This window comes from Rhincodon typus, chromosome 21, assembly GCF_021869965.1.
Source record: "Rhincodon typus isolate 14 chromosome 21, sRhiTyp1.1, whole genome shotgun sequence".
In the NCBI taxonomy this organism is placed as follows: Eukaryota; Metazoa; Chordata; class Chondrichthyes; order Orectolobiformes; family Rhincodontidae; genus Rhincodon; species Rhincodon typus.
The window spans coordinates 22249109-22260579 of NC_063352.1; the positions used below are offsets into that span (position 1 = coordinate 22249109).

Genomic DNA, 11471 nt, shown 5'->3' on the forward strand with positions numbered 1-11471 from the left:
ATTATTGCGTTTGTAAAGTATGATTATGGAGTGGCTGGGTGTTATGATATGCATACATATATAATCTATATATTTATATAGAGAAATCCAGGGGCCATCAATCCTGGAGTGATTAGCGTACAGTGCAAGCTCTGAAATGCAAATGATTCTGTACAAAGGCTCCTTGCAAATTGGCGTCACCATTTCTCAAATTATATCATTACTATATTTTTAAGATGTTAATATGGCGAAGGCAATTTCCCCGGGGATGCGGGCAAATTAGTTCTATTTCCGAGCGCCTCTCTCGTGTGTTAATGTAAGCGGAGAGCCGCGACAAGGAGCCGATCAACCAGATTACAATTAGGCTGCTGATTTGGGCTCGATCAAGCATTGATAATTTTTGGCATATTAAGCACGTTTTAGGAAAGGTGATAAGTCAGTTTTAATTGAAATGAAATGATTATTCTGATGGAACTTTGGATATTATTAACAAACTCCCCGCTCATTTAACATTCAGTTTTGAATGCACGATCCAAAAAGGGAAAAAAAAGATTTGAAGGGTATTAGTATGTCAGCAACGCGAGAGGTAATTTGATGCGAATTACTTTTTTGCTCTCCAGCTGAAATATAGTGAATTAAAAAAAACTCCAGCCCAATCGCCTCGTCGTCTCCGTTGACAGTTTGTCCAATCGATAGATAATGAGATGGGCAGAAGTTTTTAATTGTTAAGATTAAGCGGCATCTCCAGAGCTGATGGGAATTTAGAAATAATTCCTCTCTTTCTTTCTTCACTCCCCCCCCCCCCCCCCCCCCCACCTCTTAAAAATACATCTCAAAAGCTCGGATTGTCATACATCAAGAATAGAGAGAGAGAAAAAAAATACACTTTGCTGTTTAATTGCGATCCCATTCAACTCCAGCGCTGGATCAAATCACCTGCGACAATTAATTTAGATTTAATTCCGTAATTATCAGCAAATCGAGTAATGTGCAAGTTAATTTAGATAGTTAAAAATTAACTTGCGTGAAGTTAATTGAGTAATTAAAACCCTCAACTGCCGCCTATTAATTTGCTAATTAAAAATAAATTTGATTTTGTGCAATTTAAAGTAATATTGACATCAGCCCAGTATCGGCAGCTTGTGAGTTGAGTTGCTTTTGCTGTTTTGACTCCGGTTGCTCGGACCCAGTTTGGCGCTGCTGCTTTGCATTCGTGTTTTACACGTATTTATATTCCACTAAATCACTCTCCAACAAAACCAACTCTCAGGCCTAAGAATTAAATAACCATTAACAGCCCGTCTGGAGGTTGTTAAATGTTCCTTGGTTTTAATGATGGATTTCCCGAGCGCGTGTTGGAAACATTGGCTGCATTTTTAGCCCCCGGGTTGGCTCTGTCTTTCCCCCCATCCCCTACCCCCACCCCCGCCTTGTTTAATATCCATAGGATAATTCTGAGCCGGTAAAGTGATTAATGTGTGGGGAACTGGGTTGTTGGGGAGAAAGAGAGAGAGAGATCCCAACAAAAGAAGTCTCGAACCAGGTGGAAGGAGGGGGGTGCGGCAAGTGGGTGACTTGTTAATGGGACATAATGGGCCAAGCTTGCCTCTCCAGAACATTTCTGGGATGTTGGGATTATCATCTCCGACCAATTTCACTGCTAATAGCACAAAAAGAAAGGAGACATCGGTTCGAATAGATAACCTTAACGAGATAAAGAGGAACATGGCGAGCCGCGCTGTCCTGAATGCGCGGCGTGTACGTCTTATTATCAAGTTAATTAAAGCTAGCATCTGACAATGTCACTCTCGTGTAAGAAAACGTATTTAAATGCAATGTCTCCGAGGACTTTGTGTCAAGGGCTTGCTTTCATTGAGTTGCTGGTCTGTTTTGCCTTGGCAAGAGCACAAGAAACCTGCGCCTGGAAATCACAGCTGAAGGGTGCCTTTAAAGCAGGCGCTTTTATAAGCAAATGTCATGCAGGCAATTATAGAATTTTGATGTATAAAATCAAAAAAAAATAAAACGATGTCCATAATTTGTGCAGATTGACTGCAGTACTACAGACACAAAGAAAGTCTCATCAAACGACAGCGCTCTCCATTAAAGCGTGCTCTCAAACGCTTTAAGAGATTTTTTTTACAAAGACTTAGAAACATTAAACCTTCGACGATTAAAATTTTACAGATTCAGATTGTGAAAGCCGGTTGCAGTGTGGACTGGAGGTCAAGTGACGAATGGATTATATGCTTCTTCATAATAATATTAATTAAACAATTTGCATGGTAATAAGGTAACAATTATCAGGGCTTATGTTGAAAGATACAGGTTATTACAACACGCCAATCACGAGTCAGGGGTCAGCTAGTGAGCGGGGGAAGAGAATTCAGCTCAAATTAACATTCTGTCAGCTCCAGAAATTGGTCAAATAAGTCGAATTAATTCTTTGTAATAAAGAGAGAAAAGTCCCATTGCCTGAGTTTGATTAAGCCTCCCCTGTATTCACAGACACGTCTCCTGTATTGCAGCCACAAAGCTCAAACATAAAATGAAGCGTTTATTGCTACGGGCAAATTTGGGTCCAGTGGCTACAGTTTACATTTAGTATTTATAGAAAGTTAAATTAAATTACGCTGAAAAGTGCGGCCCTTGGCCTCTTCGACCTGCAGCATTAATACTTCTCTCCATTCTTATTACTCCGTCTCTTTAGAAGTCAAACTGGAAATTTGGTCTCTCTTTTTTAATTTTCTTCTGGGTGTAATGTTCATCATCCACTTTGGACTTTCGCAAATCGCCACCTTTTATTTTCAATTAAGAAGTCTAATATTCCGCCAGGTAGTGGCTATTCAGCGTGAAAAATGACAGGCTTCAAAAATGTTGTTTGTATTTTTAAAAACAATTTCAACGAGGCAGGCATCCTGTCTCCATAAATCTAATACATTCTCCACTCTAATTTGATCCTGAGTGTTGTCACCACATTTTCCGCATTGATTTCGTTGGTTGCTGGTTTTATGAGTGAAGGTTTGTCTGAAGTGGGATTGTTTCTCCTTGCTGGACATACTTAACATGTCACCAATATTGACTACACGTTCCTCCATTGAGACTTATTCCCTCGAATCTAACACTTTTGACTCTCCAGTGCCTTTTCCATTTTTTTTTCTCTCACGCCGTCATTCTCCTCCGCGTTTACTTCTGATATTTTACACAAGTCTCCCCCTCCCCAAACTCTTGTGTCCTCCGTATCCTTGCCTGTCTGGTTTGCAACAAACTATTCCAAAGTTTCCCTGTTCAAAACCCTCGCCAACTCACTGGACTGGACCGGGCTACTGGAACTTCGGTATCCCATTTCCCTGTCAGACTGAGGTCAAAGTTCCGTGTTCTCGCCTGACCCTGTTATAGAACAGACCGCTAACAGATACGCGCCCCCTGCAATCATTTTTAAACAACTTTTTTTTCTCTGAGTAGAAAGAAATAACCAGGCGCAATAATCAGACAAAGCGACACATCGCTAGTTTGTGGAACTCAGTCTGTGCCCGTGAAAAACACGGAAAGATTCATATTCCCAAACCCTAGTACGATACAGCATAATTTTACCCTAAAAGCTATTAAAAGAAAGTGAAGATGAAAGGACAAGGAAGGTGTAAATGGAAAGTACACTTTAATACATCTTGTTCAACCACTGCATTTCTAATTTAATAAGCATTTTAAGAATTTATTTGGATTGTTTTCGCATGGAAGACCAGGGAGAGGGGGAAATCTGATGAACAGTTCAGATTTAATTGGTAGTGCCTTCGATCCCAGTTTATTTACAGACTACCTATTGTCCAGTTTACAGAAATAAGGTGGCTTTCAAGTAAATAACTTATTAAGATCGAAGCAAGAGTTAAAAAGAAAACTTGTAGCACAGAGGATTACAGTATATATACATGTCCCGAGACCAATTCCTGGGTATGTTTCTCCCCAAACCTTTCCGGGGAACCATCCTTTAACCTCCCCTGGCCTTCAACCTCCAGAGTTTCCTGAAACTTTGTACCTATACAATTCTGCCACCTTTCCCGGGAAACAAGCTGAACGATTTGTTGCTTATGTTTGTTTTATTTCGGTGTATTTTATTTGAAAATAATGATTCTTTGTGTAATTGTGTTTTTTTCTCTCCCCCTCTCCTGTTGTCTGTAGCCCGGCGATTGAGAGCGAGTTTGGAAACTTCAATGGGGAATATAATTTAATTAGAACAAAACAGGACTCGGGCTCATTACCATTAATCACCGGTTCAGACAAAGTGCCTGGGTTTTTTTCTTGGGAAGAAAATAATGAAAAAAATGACTCGCTGCACCCGCGCACTGGGGTAACCTGTGTTTAATTAGCGCCGTCCTGTGATTAATAATTCAATATTTACTTATTGTTATCGATATTTTCAATAAAGAGCGAATGGCAGTTTTAAAGATCCCCCCTTTTTATATAAGGCACCGTCACGATAGCTTTAAATATTCATAGTGACAGAGCAGTCTAGAGCAAACGGCGAAGATGAAATATCATGTTCTTTTAAATGCATTGTGACAGCTCTGGAAACAGCAGCTGATGAATCCTCTATTATGCGATCAGTCTATTTGCCGCTCAACGTGTCCCTGTAATTGGCCCGACATCAGTTTAAAAGCTGACCAAGGAAATCATTCTCTCTTTATAGGGGGGAAAAATCTTGGACACAACACGATGGTCAATGTTTGGGAGAGAGAGAGAGAAAAAAAATCTATTAGTGTGTGTTGTGTAGGAGCTGTGGAGAAATTGCATATATTTACTCTGTGCTCTGTTTAGTATTTAACCAGGTACCAATCAACCTGCGGGAGCTTGGGCCCGTACTCGTCAAATCCTCCTGCATTGTTTTGACAGCTCATATATTGTTTATTGAGGTGGATGTCATGTATAATTAGCGATCGATATGGAAACGTTTTCAAGCGGGTCTTAATACCCACTGGTCCCAACACACACCGACTATACGTCTCTGACGTCAGACGCGATTAACGTTTCTTATTGGTCCCAAATTCCCAAAGCCTGGGCTAATTATTGGATCCTTTATGTTCATAAAGTAAAGACACATCCGCTCCGTTCACTAGCATGTCAACCGCTTTTCTACTTTCCCCTGCATACATTTTGAAGTTTACCCAAATCCTTTAAGTGCAAGATCTCCCCCCATCCCCCAGCCCCCCCAACCCCTCCCCCCTTCTCTCTCTCTCTCTCTCTCTCTCTCTCTCTGGCCCCTTTCCCCCTGCAGGGAGATGATGGATAGCAGGATCTTAGAACACCACCATGCTCAGTTTGGAGGTACCTTGGCCAGCATGGTAGGATTCCACTACCCCCTTACTCATCACCATGTGTACGAGCTCACAGGACACCAACTTCAATCTGCCAGCGTCCCCTTCACCATAGACGGATTACTGAGCGGCTCCTGTACGGCATCCGTGGTCAACCCGTCCCCTCTGATGCCGTCGGCTTGTAACGTGAACGGGGAGAGCCAGTCCTTCAAACTGTCAGGTAAGAAAGAGAGCAGTCAGAGTGAGGGAGCATAAAGTGCTCTGGGCCCCCAGTTCAGGCCAAGAATTGGACTTCCAGCTTTATCACGGGTTGGGTGAGAACGATACATACGCCAGACACAATTATATTACACAGCAGAAACGAATTAAAAAATATAAAAGGAATGATGCATTTCCCAAAACGAAACGAAAGTAGTTAAATACGAAGACGAGTACAATAGCTCAGGTAACTATAAAGCACTGACTGAAAAGACGAGGCAGACTACAATGTGTGTATTGATATAAACTGTTTCAGGAGAGAGCAGCACATTAGTTGTATACCCGGCTGCAGTGTCATCCGGTGTGGATGGGGCGTAGGTAGAATGTGTGTTTATAGATAGGTGGACATGTGTGTTCGGGCGCTCTATAGCCGTGGGAATCAGTAAGTCGATGCTGTGGGAATGGAGCGCTCTTTGGCCAAGTCTGTGCCTGTAAAAGCTGCACATATTGTTTTCATCAGGTTCCCTCAGCTCAGGCTGGGAGAGAAATTGCATCGAGACCGGCACTTCGGTGCAAACGCCTTGATAAGCGTTCACAATAACAGACTGGGACAATGCACCTGCATTTCAATAAATTGAGACACCAGTCATGCAGCCACTGTCTATTTAATTTTGGGTTATGTACAGGGCTGGGAGAGACATATAGAACCTTTTCTTACGTTCCTACACTAAAAGATATTGTATGTATTCCTAATGCGTACCTATCGCGGGAACGAGTATAATTTCAAAAGTGTGGGTAAAACCGATTCAAGGCCTCTGTAGATTGGGATGTCTGGTATATATTCTCCCTCCAGGAGCGAATTTCTGCTGCCTGCGTGTAGTCTGATCGTTTTGGTTTTTATTCTGATCAATATTTTCCTTCTCCCTTTTTTATTGTTTTATTTCCCCCTTCCTCCCCCGTCACAGACTCATCGGATCCAGAAAAGGACACCCCGGGATGTAAACGGAGAAGGACGAGAACTAATTTCACCGGTTGGCAACTGGAGGAGTTGGAAAAAGCCTTCAACGAGAGCCATTATCCAGATGTGTTCATGAGAGAGGCGCTAGCATTGAGACTCGACCTGGTGGAGTCTCGGGTTCAGGTAAAACATAAAAAGAAACACAGCCCGCTTTATAACGAGCTCAAACTGCACAGTATTCATTAAACTGACACCATTCTAGTAGTCACAAAATGTTGAGACATTTCGCAAATTGAACGGGCTGTCAACGGTAAAATGTTTTGATTCATATTTTTCACCATTTTAAACCGTTTACGTCCACGATTCATTTTTTTAAAAAAAATCCTTACCAAATGAGGTTTTCACCAAAAGAAAAGCGGTACATTTACAAATATAGACTGCACGCTTTCAAACAATTTACTAATCTCAAAAAATGAACAGTTTATTATCTTCCTATTTTTGTTTTGGAAAATGAATTGTTTGTGTATAAATGTTTTTTTTAAAAAAAAAAGCAAACTAAGGACGAGCGGTTAAAACCACACCATTCTAAAGTGTTCAGCACTGACAAAGCTTGATGTTGACAATGTGTTACTTTTGTTGTTAGAATTGCTGTTGTGTTTACCTTTGTGAGACTGGACACAGACTCTTAAAGGGAAAGCTGTGTAAACATGGGGTTTTAATGGTGAGAAACCGCCTATCGTTTCATTGGGACAATGAGAATAATCAAATCATAGCATTTCCCAAAACTTGCAACAGGCAGGGCATTGTGTGCAGGGATTTTTTTTTTGGGAAGGTGGGGAGTGGGAATGTACGTAGAAGTGTTCTTAAAAAAACATTCGGCCGTGTGCAATCACAACGAACTGTCAAAAAATTCCCAGACGACCCTGTGTTAAGTTAAATGTGTTTAAAATTATCAACCTATTGTCACAATCAAGATTGTGGTGCACGTTGAGCAGAAATATCAGACTGAAGTCACAGCCTCCTCCTGACCCTCCCCTGTTCTTAAGCACTTTATCCAATTTGTTGATGGGTAGTTAAGTGAGGTTTAGATGAAGTCGAGAATGTTTATTTCCCTTAAGACGGTAATGAGCACTTCTCATTGACAGAGCAGTTGGAACCGACACAAAGAGAACCCCTTGTAAAACGATTATTGGCCAGTTTAATTCGTGTTTAACAAGGGATAGAATAAAAAAGACACGAGGGTTCCTTTTGATAATCAGAGTGAAGTTGTTTATTTCTCTTTTTTTAATCTTGTTTGTAATCTTTCAATTTTCGAAAAAAAAAATCCCCGATTGTGTAGCAGAGAAACGCGTTGCGGTCCTCAAGTGATTGGCGAGTTTTGTATTTGTGTAGTGTGTAAAATGCAGTAATTTTGGACCCTGTGAGGGTCTGTGAGGGTGACCGAGTTTATTTATTACTTCCTGTAGGAGGTGAGAAAGAAGGGAAGCATTAAGTACCAAATTGAAACCGAGAATTAAGCACTAAACCATCATATTTGCTTACGAAGAATTCGGCCTTTTATGAATAGTCGATCATCAGTATGATTGTTTGCGTTTTGCACTCCCTTTCGAATAACGATATTCGTTGGTTCCACAACGCTCTCTCACCCTCACCAGGCCCCCACCACCACCACCACCACCTCCCCCCCCAAAAAAAACTGGTCTGTGATGAGGGGAAGACTCATCAGTCAAGAGGCTGATTCAAGCTTTGATTCCACCGCGGGTTTTGCAAAATAAACTGCTTCAGTTGAAATCGCAAAGCATCGATTTAATTGATAGAATTACACGCGAGATTAAATGCAATTCGTTTGTCAATTAACCTAATTCAGGTTTTCGTGTTGATTGTGTAAACAAGATGTTATTTACACAGGAGACGGGAAAGATGCGAACTCCCAAAACTTGCTATCACCCCACAGGTAGCCGAGTTCCTCTTCAATGTTATCTCAGGTCATTTAAAGGATAAGCTATGATTTCAACTCGACATCCTCTTCTAACAATCTGTTTTCACATTGATAAGTTTACAAGACAGAAACAGCAAGTGTGTGTTTCTAACAAACCAAAACAAAACAAAACACTGGACCAAATTCAAAAGTGCTTTAAGATGGGCCAGCGGACCGTTATTGTTCTTATTATTAATCTTCCTTTCTAACAAAATCTTAATGGTTATTTTTTAAAAAAAGAATTTATGATGCCTCAAAAGTGAGCGTCAACGAGATTTGAAAGGTTTCAAGATTATCATATTTTTATTTGATAATAAAAGTCTTAACTGGTCATTAAAACCCAGCATTGGAGGTAATAGCTTGGTTGGCCATGTAACTCGCTGTAGGCTAAAGGAAGCATCTGATCAGAGATTTCGGGAACATTTACAGAAACTTTGCGGAAAGAGCTATGCAATTCGATTGTAATGTCGTTTTCATTATTCGGCATGTAGGTTTGGTTTCAAAACCGCAGAGCGAAATGGAGAAAGAAGGAAAACACCAAGAAAGGACCTGGCCGACCAGCGCATAACTCGCACCCTACAACGTGTAGCGGAGAGCCCATGGACCCGGAAGAGATCGCCCGCAGGGAGATGGAAAAGATGGAGAAGAAGAAACGGAAGCAGGAAAAGAAACTTCTGAAATCCCAGAACAAGCTGCTGCACTCGGAGATGGAGTGCAATATTGCTTCCTCTGGTTCGGAGTCAGACAGCAGCGTGGTTCACCTGCAACCTGGTACAGCACACACCGAGGCCAGTCAGCACTCCCCAAACACCAGCAGGGCGCCTACTGCCACCAACTGTGAACAAACCGACCAAAAGGTCTCCCACCACCAAAGAAACGCGTCCCAGAATAATCCCAGTCGATCTTCAGATGTGGACTCTAATCGGGACAAAGCTCCGAGTTATCTGTGCACGAACGCTCGTTCTTCCAGTCTGACCAAGTGCGATCAGAAAACAAACCCTTTCAGCGTGGAAAGTCTGCTTTCCGATAGCACGCCGCGGCGCAAGCCTCACTATGACTACCCAGCCTTACCAAACCCCCGAGCCGTCATTGGGAAGGGACATTTCCTTCTCTACCCCATTACCCAACCTCTAGGTTTCATCGTTCCCCAAACCAGTATCAGGACACCGCCCGTCCAAACCTCATCTCCCTCCAGGCCAGACACAACCGCCCCAGAAACAGACCAGGCGCTTGCCACTTATCCCGGGACAAACTCAAACTCAACACAAGCCAGCTGTCCCGGTTTAGAGTCGAGCTCAGCACAGACCAGCTACCCCGGGACAACTCCAGGAGCCACACAAGCCAACTATCTCGATCCAAATTCCAGCCCGCCTCAGTCAAATAAAGCTCTGGCCTCGGAGGGTCCAGATGAACTGACCCAACAGAGCGCAGACTCTCCCGAGCCAGTAAACACAAACTGCCCTTCAGAACATACGACAGAGTGTGAAGAGGTGGATATGGACTAAGCTCAGAGACTGGAAACTAACACCGCATCTGCAAAGCAGACACAACAAAACAAAGAAACAAGACAGAGAGAGGAATGGAAAATTAGGACTTTCTCGTAAAATTCACTAGATAAACATGTCGTTTCAGTTTATTTAGTTTGTTTGCTATGCAGGTGGATTTCTGTGTGAATTTTCACTGACCAGGCGATGCGTTCAGATATTAACCCAGCCCTGTTTTCACTAAGCGGTGCCAAAACAGTTTATCTTCTCTCTCCATATATATATTCACACACATACACTGTTAACACCAGTGTCTGGACGCAATGTATAAAAACCACAAATCCTCTCCTCATTGTGTAAAACCCAAACAAATGTATCAAATATTTATATATGATGTAACTTTTTTTTATAAATAAAAGTTTCTGTTTAAAAAAAGGTTTTGTCTGTGATCTGAATGTGTTAATATGCGTGCGGCAGCGAAGCAGGCGCTGGTAGAGTCTGTGTTTGTGTTTATTGCTATAAGACCTTTTTATTCATTAAAATGCTGTGAATCTCTGGTGAAGCCGGAGGGGCCACGGTCCTGCCCGCTTCCTGCCGCGTCCTGATATGAAAGTGATTATTTTCCCGATGGCAGCCGAGGTCGGGTTTAGCCCAAAGGGTTATTACACATTACCGATTTTATAGTGAGATGAAATCACACAAGTTCCTTCAATAATAGAATTAGCATGAAAGGGCTGGGGCATAAAATTGAAATTGGAAAATAATAGGCTGAGATGTGTGCGTGCATATTTGGCTGTGCTGAATTGGTTGTGAAATGGGAAATCGTGGGCTGGAATTTTCATGAGGTTTCCTTTGTCATGTATCTTGTAGCAGGCTATATTAAGATAGATGTTCGATGATATCCTTCATTGTTCTGTCGCTTATATTGATGTTCTGGTGTTATCATCCTATTGATCATGTGTCGCCTGTAATAGGACAGGGAAAGCAAACGCGCCTCAACAAAAGAAGAACACATTTGTTCTAATAGGGGAGGAGACCCAAGGGGGGAGTTTGAGATTCAGGACAGCTGCACCGAGAGAAAGAGGGGCGAGGAGAGGGGACGGGGCTGGTTGGGGGGGGGGGGGGGGGGGGGGGGGGGGGGGGGGGGAGGATGAGATATGGAAAAACTTTGCCAGAAACTCGCACCCGCTTTCCCTTGCGCCCCCTCCCCACCGACCACCCCTCCCTCGCCAATCCCCTTCAATTTACAGGGCACTTATGCAGTGTAAACTACATCAGTTCCCTGGGAATTAAAATCCCAATTATTAAAACCATTAATTTTGTCGAGTCTGTGCACAGTGGAATTATGTTTACAGCCTAGTTAAATATCGCTGATCCCTTCTGGTCATCGGGCCTTTTATTTGCAAATAAATTGAATATAATAATAAGACAGGCTTAGTTCTGGGTGCGCGCAGATGAATTTCTGAGCTCCCGTTCTCTTTAATAATATTTACATAATTTTCGCTCGGTGCCTGTGATATTTACTCTGCAGGATGCATCAGCTTTTGGAGAGAAAAAAATAATTA

At 42.2% G+C, this 11471-nt stretch overlaps 1 protein-coding gene across 1 annotated transcript; it reads left to right on the forward strand.

The window, feature by feature from the left end:
* Positions 1 to 5199: 5199 nt before the first annotated feature.
* On the forward strand, positions 5200 to 10269 carry uncx (UNC homeobox). Its single transcript, XM_020536358.2, has 3 exons — positions 5200 to 5508; positions 6452 to 6627; positions 8914 to 10269. Exons 1-3 carry the CDS (start codon positions 5253 to 5255, stop codon positions 9925 to 9927), a joined length of 1446 nt encoding a protein of 481 aa, XP_020391947.1. The 5' UTR covers positions 5200 to 5252; the 3' UTR covers positions 9928 to 10269.
* The last annotated feature ends 1202 nt before the right edge of the window (positions 10270 to 11471 follow it).

Bases quoted from the DNA above. Each gene is read 5' to 3' on its own strand.
- uncx (XM_020536358.2), top strand. From the start codon at position 5,253: ATGATGGATAGCAGGATCTTAGAACACCACCATGCTCAGTTTGGAGGT. The intron at 5,509-6,451 runs GTAAGAAAGAGA...CCCCCGTCACAG, and splicing joins CCAGTCCTTCAAACTGTCAG to ACTCATCGGATCCAGAAAAG. The intron at 6,628-8,913 runs GTAAAACATAAA...TTCGGCATGTAG, and splicing joins TGGTGGAGTCTCGGGTTCAG to GTTTGGTTTCAAAACCGCAG.